General features: G+C 42.4%; 1 protein-coding gene across 1 annotated transcript; it reads left to right on the plus strand.

The window, feature by feature from the left end:
- The first annotated feature begins 220 nt into the window (after positions 1 to 220).
- Positions 221 to 7,294, plus strand: LOC135629520 (4-coumarate--CoA ligase 1-like). The gene is made up of 5 exons (XM_065136998.1): positions 221 to 1,346; positions 1,948 to 2,146; positions 5,790 to 6,003; positions 6,086 to 6,188; positions 6,831 to 7,294. Exons 1-5 carry the CDS (start codon positions 348 to 350, stop codon positions 6,960 to 6,962), a joined length of 1,647 nt encoding a protein of 548 aa, XP_064993070.1. The 5' UTR covers positions 221 to 347; the 3' UTR covers positions 6,963 to 7,294.
- The last annotated feature ends 3,162 nt before the right edge of the window (positions 7,295 to 10,456 follow it).

Consider the following 10,456-nt stretch of genomic DNA (forward strand, 5'->3'; position numbering starts at 1 on the left):
CGCACGCGTACGGAAGGACGGCTCGGCCTCGTGCACACGTGGCGCCATCGCACCGGCTTGTGCTATGTCTTCGGCGTCCACCGTTCGCTCATCTAATTGCGGCATCCATTCCCTTAGTTCCTGTTTTACCCCTAGTATTTATGAGTAATCCCGTACACGTCCTTACCGACTCCCAACTCCCCCCATTCACTCCGCCGGTATATTAGTACCACCTCTTCCCCACCCCTCTCTTCTCCTTTCCTCAGGGGAGGGCGAAGAGAAGAGAAACCAGTAGAAGGAACCCTAGTGCAGCAATTAGAGCTCCTTTCTCTTCTCTTTCTTCTTCTTCTCGTCCAATCGCTACCGGGATGGGTTCAATTGCGCTCCCGGAGGAGACCATTTTCCGATCCAAGTTGCCGGATATCGAGATCACCAACGACATTCCCCTACACACCTACTGTTTCGAGCGGCTGGCCGAGTTCGCCGGTCGCCCCTGCGTCATCGACGGTGCCACCGGCACCGTGCTCACCTACGCCGAGGTCGACGCCGCCGCACGCGGCTTCGCCGCCGGTCTGTTCAGTGTCGGCATCGGGCGGGGCGACGTGTTCATGATCCTCCTCCGCAACTCCCCCGAGTTCGTTATCGCCTTCCTCGCCGCCTCCTACCGGGGGGCCGTCGCCACCACCGCCAATCCCTTTTACACCACCGGCGAGATCCACAAGCAGGCGGCCGGCTCCGGCGCCCGCCTCATCATCACCGAGTCGTGCTACGTGGACAAGATCCGGGAGTTCGCCGGGGAGCGCGACATCACCATCGTCACCGTGGGCGACGGTCCCGCCCCCGACGGCTGCCGCCTCTTCGCCGACCTCATGGGGACGGACGCGGGCGCGCTGTCGGCGGCGGAGTTCGACCCGGACGACGTGGTCGCGCTGCCCTACTCGTCGGGCACCACCGGGCTGCCCAAGGGCGTGATGCTGACGCACCGGAGCCTGATCACGAGCGTGGCCCAGCAGGTGGACGGCGACAACCCCAATCTCTACCTCCACCAGGACGACGTGCTGCTCTGCGTGCTGCCGCTCTTCCACATCTACTCCCTCAACTCGGTGCTTCTCTGCGGGCTACGCGTCGGCGCTGCCATCCTGATCATGCGGCGCTTCGAGGTCGGACCGCTGCTGGAACTGGTGCAGCGCCACAGGGTGACCATCGCGCCCTTCGTGCCGCCCATCGTGCTGGAGTTCGTGAAGAGCCCGCTCGTCGATGGCTACGACCTGTCGTCGATTCGGATGGTCATGTCCGGGGCGGCGCCCATGGGGAAGGAGCTCGAGGACAAGTTCATGACCAAACTTCCCAATGCCCAGCTGGGCCAGGTAAGACTGCAGCCACACCACTTCTTCGGCTTAGTTAGTTTGGTAGATTGTCGGTATCGGAAAGGAAAAGATGAAGCTTTTTACGACGCCTTACCCCTGAGTCAACTCACCAACCTTTCCTTCATTTCCCCTGCTCCTGACTCGGTGGGAGACACTAAAGACGGAAGCGACGTGTCCCGCCCACATCTCCGATGATCTCGTGCACTCGTAAGGAATCGTACATGTGTCCCCGTCCTCATTACTTTGTCAATAATGATGAACCAAGACATGTGAAACGATACTACATCAACCCACGCATTTAGTAGATCTGTCGTCTGATGCAACCCATCGAGCCTCCCTCTTCCTTCCGTCTTGGGGTTCCCAAATTCAATTTGTTTACGCGGTTCCCAAACCGGGACCGGACTCATGTTTATATTATAGCCAGCAAACTAGGAAAGCCAGGTTAAGGACCACCGGATGAGACACATTCTGACACTTTGCATGCTCGAGTCCAGCTCAATCACACTACGTGAAGTTCTCCTTTGTGTGTCTGTCTTCTCCCGTTTCTTCTTCTTCTTCTATTGGGTCACTAACGCGTGGGATCTGCTCCAAAACGATGCAGGGGTACGGGATGACAGAGGCGGGGCCGGTGCTTTCGATGTGCCTGGCGTTCGCGAAGGAGCCGTTCGAGGTGAAGTCGGGCGCGTGCGGCACCGTGGTGAGGAACGCGGAGATGAAGATCGTGGACCCCGCGACCGGCGCGTCCTTAGGCAGCAACCAGCGGGGCGAGATCTGCATCCGAGGAGCCCAAATCATGAAAGGTGATCTCACACACACACTCTCTCTCTGTTGTTTTATGATTGATCCCTTGGAATCACAAGTCGCATGGTCTTTACGATGCGACATCAAGTGGGTCACATGGCCTACCACATCAGGAATCACTGTAGTGCACGTGGGGAGAAGTTTAGAATGAGATGAGATAGGATGGAGACCCCACAGACGACTATAGGCGGATAACCGACATGCGGAGAGCCCTGGAATATATTCCTGTGTTTTCTTTTTTATTTATTATTTTTCTTTAAGAAATCCTAATAAATGAAAAACTAACTAACAATCAATATTTCTATTTACTCTTAGAATATTAGTTTATTGGAGTTGTATCTTTAACTTTCTTAATTTTTAATTTTAAATATTTTTTTATGTTTAAAATATTAGTCCGATAATTATGTACTTGATCCATCCATCCATCTTTAGGTTAAGATTCAAATCCTCAAAAGATTAATCTTAAAGATGTTGGTCAGTTTAATTAGTAAAAGATGTTAGAAGATTATGGTTGACTTGTCCCACCAAAATTATTCTCGTAAGGAACATGTTTCTTATGAGAGCAACTCCAATTCTTACACAAAAGATGGTGATTCTACACATAGATATCCTGATTGAAGGATCTCAATGCCATACACAGTCGGGGAGGATCGTCCCTGACTCACCACAGGAAATCATGTTGGTTCCAGTGCCATCATTGTCCTCCACTAACCCCATGCCAATCCGGGGACCACGGCACATCGCTTTGTTGAAATGGACCAGCCAAATGATGGAACCTTCTTAGTATTAAAGAACTATGGCCACTTGCAACTAAAAACAGTGAGTCCATATGACCAAATCATTCTGGCCAAGTTGTTTCTCTGGTCAAAAAAGTATGTGATAGTGGAGTTGTGTTTTGAGATCTAGTAAAATAAGCTGAAATGGAAAGCTTTTGCTGGTGAACAGTTTGGGATGAGTCGATGCATGTGATATTATGTTTGAAGGCAAAGTTTAGCTCCCAAAATCCCTGTTCCAAAGTTCCAATCAAGTGTGTGCTATCCCAAATCGATCAATCATTTTGGTGACAGCTATAATTTAGTGTACTGAGTTAGGTCGGTTCACATGGGACGTATGCTGCATGATGGATATACAATTCAGCTATCCATGTGGCGCTGAATACCATCTTAGGCTGATGGCCACCTTAGAGCATGGTTAAGTCATATGAGGTATTGGCTACTTGTGCTTATTCAATTTCCTGAAGTAAGAAAGCAGCATCATGTGAATCACAAGTCCAATTATTAATGATCTGAGGCATGCTGTTAGCTCCCATTTGGCAGGGTAGTCGTTATTAATTTTCTTAATACTTCTGTCTGAGCCAGCCCCCATTTTCCTCCTAAACATCATAACAATAACAAAAATACAACAGTAATTCTAACATCCTCAAGTTTATCACTACACTAGAAGTAGATAAAAGCTTGAATTATTAGCTTAGACTTGAATATTTTTGGTTAGTGGTTCAGACTCATTAAGGTTAATCGATTGTTTATCATATCAAGCCAAGTTGTGACAATAATAATGTAATATGTATATATATCCACTTTCTTTTTTCATTTGAGATGCATAAACTTATATCTTGTTAATAATAACTCTTAATCTTGACTAATATAATATGCAAGCTTTCTACTTGTTTGGGGGATTTAGGTAACAATATCAGCTTTGTGGGCTTTCAGTTGGTTCTGAGTGGATCTTACATCTGGTCGTACTCTAACGTGAAATTGGATCATCTACCTATTTTTAATTTGAAAGAAACACATCATAGATTATGAGATTGCTACTGGTTGGATCTTGCACTGGGTCGTATTTAAAGGTGAAAGTTTTGGTAGACAATGTCAGTGATTGAAAGAGGCGCTCGGGCGAGGCGAGGCGAGGCCTGAGCGCCTCGCTAATGTCTCAGGCGGCGCGCTTCAAACAGGCGCCGCTTGGGCGCTCGCCCAAGCCCAGGCGCTGGGCGCTTCGGGCGAGCGCCTGGGTAAACCAAGTGACCAAACCAGGATTTTAGGTCTGGTTCGGTCCTGGTTCGGTTGTTAGTTGGTTCAATCGAACTAACTAAACCGATATAACCCTTACCCAACCCTAACCCGCTGCCGCTGTCGCTCCCGATCTCGCTGCTCGTCGCTCCTGCTCCCGCTGCCGCTGCTCATCGCTACTCGCGCCTCCCGTGAGCCCTCCAGCTGCTCGCGCCTCCCGCGAGCCTTCCCGCTGCTCGCGACTCCCGCGAGCCCTCCCGCTGCTCGCGACTTTCGCTGCTCGCGCCTCTCGCTCCCTTTCCCTTTCCCGCTGCCGCTGCTTCCTCGTTTCTCCGTCAGGCTCAGTATACAGTATACTCTTAATATTAAGTTTATTTGAATTTTGAAATGATTAATTTTCAATACTGTTAATAGATTAATAATATATTATTTTGATTTTAATATTGTTAATTTTTATCTTGATGTAAAATTTTATTGTTTTGAATTTTGAAACTTTTTGTTAATGTGATATTGTGATTTTGTATCTTAGATTTTCTTAATTTAATAGCATATTTTTATTTAAAATTTTAAATAATTATATTTATTAATTATATTATATATTTTTATATTTTAGCACCTCGCTTCGCTTGGGCGAGCGCCTGAGCGAGCGCCTAGTTCCTCGGGCGTTTTTGGACCTTGGCGCCTTTTGGCGCCTAGCGCTTTTTAAATCACTGGACAATGTGCATTTTGGGTCTTCTAAGTTCTACCTACCACATATATGATGACATTTCAAGTGGTTAGCTAATGTGTGGGTATCATCTGCAACATGATATGTGAACTTGAAAGCTAGATATTTCTTGTGCATTTAATTTTGATGTCTACAAGTAACTACGTGATTTTTTCCACCAAGGTAGCATAGATTGCATTCTATGCCTATCTCTTGTCCTCGCAGTCTTGGTTTGGTGGAACTATTGTAATCAATCATTCTGGGCCAAACTAATCATACTTTCTCTTAACATATCTTCCTGTTTATTATCTCTGGACATATTTTCTCATAATATCTCTTCATTTTCATGTAAAAAGTCATATTTTCTCTTAATATCTCCTATTCATATGGTTTAATTATTTCCCTTTTATTCGTAAGGTTAGACAATTTGACCTATTTTTCTTTTTTTTTTTTTCATTTTCCTGTTGGAAATTCTAAATTAGATGAGGAATCTGAACTTATTATTTTTTTCTGCACACCATTTGGACACCAATACCTCAGTTCATTAAGTTCTAGCTTAATCTCAATATATATCACCTGTCTGTTTTAATACTTATGGATCTACTCTTTAGCCCATCTCTCACACACATGATTATTCTCTTGACAAACAAGGTGACGATCGTAGTTTACAAGCTCGATCCTTAATTTACGGTCCCCTTCACCATTGCAAACTTTATCAAAATTATTTCTGAGAAAAGAAGGACAAGGATTTGCAAGCATAATCTCACTAATTTGATCTGATAACACTATGGAAAATTGGAGTTGATGCTCTCGAAAGAGAGCTTCCATAATTAGGGAGGTCACTTGTATGACTTGCAACTTTGTACTCCATTGATGCTAAGAGAAGCGTTGCTTCACCAGGGATTATTAATGCATGTGGTAATTATACAGGTTATATCAATGATCCAGAGGCGACAAGGAACACCATAGACAAGGATGGTTGGCTGCACACAGGAGACATCGGGTATGTGGACAACGACGATGAGGTCTTCATTGTCGACAGGCTCAAGGAGATCATCAAGTACAAAGGTTTCCAGGTAGCCCCAGCTGAGCTTGAAGCTCTACTGATCACCCACCCTAACATCGCTGATGCCGCTGTTGTCCCGTAAGTCCTGCAACTCAAACATCACACTACAGTTCTTCCAGTACAATTCGGCATGAATGAAAAATGAAAATGTGGCTTGCAGGATGAAGGATGAAGCAGCTGGGGAAGTGCCCGTTGCGTTTGTCGTGAGGTCGAATGGCTCGAAGATTTCCGAGGATGAGATCAAGCAATACATATCAAAACAGGTAAAAGCTTCAAGCACTAAACCAAGGCTTATTGTTTGTTAACTAGCAAATGAAAGGGGGTAAAAAGATCAGTAACTTTGATATGAAGAATCAGTCAGTTCTTGATTTTTCATTACATTGCATTAAAAGAAAGAAATAATAGTAATTCTAAATCTCAACATTGATTCAGATCCAAGACAATCTAAATAGATGCGTTTATTAACGGACAATAACTGAGAAGCATGCAACTCAAATTATTTGGCAGGTAAAAATAGTCCAAGAAACGGTTAATATGTATATGGCTTTTAGTGGCCAACAAAAGTAAACATGCAAGACTTAGAACTTGTAACCCTAATTGAAATGGCTACAAACTTGAGAATAAGTAATAGAGATTTGATCCAGTAGGGCTTCAGACTGGTTGGGAGATTGCTATAATTGCAATAAATTTTTAGTACTTTGGCTGCTTGTTTCCCTTGGAGTCTTTATCTGTGGAATTAATAGTAGTTCTCCTTGATTCTTAATGAATTGTTCTTAGGAAGCACAAATTATCTAAATCAAATCACTAATTTTGGAATTGCTTAAAATAACTTAATTATTATTAATAATACATGATTGATTTTTTATTTTCTTTATAATCTTTTAATCGAATTTGGATTCTCTCAGGTGGTTTTCTACAAGAGAATCAACAAGGTATTCTTCACGGAAACCATTCCGAAGGCACCATCCGGCAAAATCTTGAGGAAGGATCTAAGAGCGAAGCTAGCCGCCCAATTTCCCATCGGCCCATTTCCATGATCGTCATCGGACCGTCCATTATACCATAGTCCACAGAGTAATCGATATCGTTATAAAGTTCCTTCTCCTTGTGCTCTCATGTGAGGACAAGAGGTCAGTGTAATATTATTATTAGTTGTTGTTCATGAAATATATGCTCCAAGTGAAACACCTACGAATTCTTTTAGACATGGTTTCATGTTGTTCACTAGATAGGTCCTGTCCGTCTTCTCATCGAGCTATAAATTACATTTTATTTGTTTTAAATTTGTGACTATGAGTTTGTATGTTGATATCGATAAGAGATGTCTTTCTTAAATGCAAAGGTCAATACAAGTTGTGTTTATAGTGTATAGTGTTTGTTCTATGAATGCAGCACTGAATTGTTGTGTTTCCTACAACTCCTATGGTCTTTCTTTTATGTCAAAAGGGGAACGACTGATTGATCTTTGGAGTGTGCAATGCTAACTTCGTCACATGAATAGTCCGTCATTTTGTCTTCGCATCATTTTTGTGTACTGTTGTTGTAAGTGACGAGGATTGCAGTAGTTTCAGTCTTTTTGTTTGTCATTTTGTGTTCCACAACTATTACAGAGACTTCGCAGGTCGTTCTGTCGATCCACTTATCAACCTGTGCTGTGGCAAGAAAATTCAAGACCAAAATCGCGGTACGAAATGTTAGCGCATTGTCACCGACTATTAATTAGTGTAATTTGTATGCTTTTTAGTTTTATTCATGCCTTTGGAATCCTTGAGTGACACATAGCTAGATGGGGTTTCAAGGAAGCTGTCTTAGGTTAGTCCATCCCATAATTCTATAGCAATGTCATAGGGGCACTTGAGCACAAGGACTTTTGTATGTGATAGACTCCTTTGGACCCCTTGTCATACAATCATTCATAGCTTATAAAGTCTATCTTTATATTTTGTAGTGATATCAAGCATTTGTTAAAATATTACTTGTGGGATCTCGAGTTTACGTTTCCATAAAACAATGACGATAGTTTGCTCATGCATTCGCGTGTTTTCTAGTTCAATTTTGATTTTTATTTGCATGTCTTCAGGGCACTATGCGAGATTATATGAAGATTAATTTTTTATGAATGGATACACAATGACACCATACGATTTAGGCTAAACTAGCTAGGTCTATGATAGATGGTATTAGAGTTAGATAAGCACATTAAGAAACACTTAGCATGCGATGTGGGGAACCTAGTTGGGTTGCATGGAGGGCAGTCTACGTGCTCAACCGTTTGAGGGAAACAAGCATAGAGATGTAAGAAATAGAGTCACCTAAAGGGGTAGGCATTCGAGATTAGACCCTTCACATGAAAAAGTGTCACAAGAATAAGAAAGTTAGAAAGGACACATAGCACACAAAGGTTGGAATGGTTGAGTTTAAGCTATTTTTGACATCGTCAACCTAACTTGATGATGTTTAATGCAAGCAGGGGCGCTTAGCAAAGAATAAGATATACAAATAGGGATAAGTTGATAGTTAGTGAATAAGATTGAGCAAGTGAATGTTGCTATCAATGATGTAAAAGAAAACAGAATAAGTGCAAGGCTTATAACATGATTATGGAGGCTATGGGTGGGAGTTATAGCCTATCTTTCCATCAACTAAGAGAAAATTACTTTGAGAATACAGAGATATTGAAGTAGGTGGTCAAAAGGGGCGAGAAAGTGACGATAAGTCTAAATGAATTCAACTCCTCAAAAGTAAGCATTCATTAGAATGGAAGTGAACACGGAGGGAGTGTCACGATTTCATAGTGGTAGATTTGTCGATCACAAAGAGAAGGAACATGGATGTGAGATGACAAATCATAGGGGCATTGGCATAAGAGAATGCCATGGTACCATAGGAGCAAGACTTCCATGAAGCAACCGATCCCTTATTCTCATGGAGGGGAGTGTTATAACAGTAAAAGGAGACCGAGGCCATGAAAAATATAATGACGAAATTCAAGTACTAAGAGAAGGCAGAATGGTAATGGCTAGGAAATTTCATAAAACTTATGTTAAAGGACTTCTCATCAATATAACTGAAAGTAGGGGGACTTCGATTAATGTAGTGGTCATTGACCTAGGAACATAGTAGGTAGCATATGGTATTATATCCTTTTCTACTCAGATAGGTAGGGTGATGAAAACGATAAAGAAAATAGTCCCCTTTAAGATGATCAAATCTATCATACGCTTGCTCTATTCATGATGAAATTTTGCTATTTTCAAGCAATACTTAATCTAAAAGTTTAATGGCAATGTGGAGATGAATTGTAGTAGCTAACTCAGTATGAGTCCAATACTTCAAGTTCTTCATAAGTGTGAGCAAATGATTGATGAGGGCTAATAACTAGTTTTATACATGAAGTATAATCCTGAAGGAGTCGGATAAAGCAGTAACCATGGTTTTCTTAACTTTTGAGAGAATGTATAAAGTTATTTTAGTTATCCAATCGAAGAGCACTACACACTTTCAAAAATCCTTCGAAGAGTTTTTAGTGGCAAATAATAGTTGTGAAACCCTTATACCAATAATGATCTATTCTACCGAAGGTAACTTATTTATTTTATTTTCTAATAGAGTGATAGTCAAAAGCTAGATGAAAACTTACTTTGACATGACAACTAAGCATAAGAGGAATTCACAAGCAAATCTTGTAGAGAACAAGATCTCAAAACTTCAAATTTTGTGAGGCAATGCTCATGAAAACTCTAATAAGTATCAATTTAGTTCACTTGATATTGAATCTCAGATTTTGATGATGAAATTAATTATAAATTATTTGATCTAATCTATATGTTGAGAAAAGCGTGCATGATTAATTACGATTGCAATAAGACATAAAGCAGGTGTTGTGCTGAAGTCAAGATCGAGATCTCGTTGAGAGTTTAAGAGTTCGTTGGAAGTTCGGACATTCGTCGGAAGTTCTACCGGAACTAACCAAGAGGTCCAAGAACTTGCCAAAGAAGCTCGTCAAAACTCGCTAAGAAGATCATCGTAAAGTCTAGGAGCTTTACCGGGAGTTCGTCGAAAGTTTGTCGGAAGCTCACCAGAAGAGCAATTGACGTACTGGAACAAGAATGCTTTGTCAATTGTCTTAATTATTATAGTTAGTCCATAAATTGAGTTAGGATTGGGAGGTAATTACACTAACTTAACTAGGGGCTAATTGGGCCCTTAATAGGGCTGAAATGGGCTGGATTGAACAGCCCATTCAGCCCTTGAAAACATGGCCGGCGGTGGCAGCGCTTGGGAGGCCCAATCTCCCAGGTGGTCTGGGCAGTGGTATCGTTGGCAATAAATGTTGCCAGCAGTGGTACCACCCCTGTCAGGCGGTGATACTGCCCATTAATGGCAATGGTATTGCTAGCATCCCGAAATCCAAGGATTTGAATTTTTTGGCTCCAACTTTTAAAATCATTGAGACCTATAAATACTCAACCCTTTTCTGCATGAAAGGATAACAAAGTGTTATTATATGTGTGAAAAATTAAGTGTTTGG

This window comes from Musa acuminata, chromosome BXJ3-1, assembly GCF_036884655.1.
Source record: "Musa acuminata AAA Group cultivar baxijiao chromosome BXJ3-1, Cavendish_Baxijiao_AAA, whole genome shotgun sequence".
In the NCBI taxonomy this organism is placed as follows: domain Eukaryota; kingdom Viridiplantae; phylum Streptophyta; class Magnoliopsida; order Zingiberales; family Musaceae; genus Musa; species Musa acuminata.

Bases quoted from the DNA above. Each gene is read 5' to 3' on its own strand.
- LOC135629520 (XM_065136998.1), top strand. From the start codon at position 348: ATGGGTTCAATTGCGCTCCCGGAGGAGACCATTTTCCGATCCAAGTTG. The intron at 1,347-1,947 runs GTAAGACTGCAG...AAAACGATGCAG, and splicing joins CCAATGCCCAGCTGGGCCAG to GGGTACGGGATGACAGAGGC. The intron at 2,147-5,789 runs GTGATCTCACAC...GTAATTATACAG, and splicing joins AGGAGCCCAAATCATGAAAG to GTTATATCAATGATCCAGAG.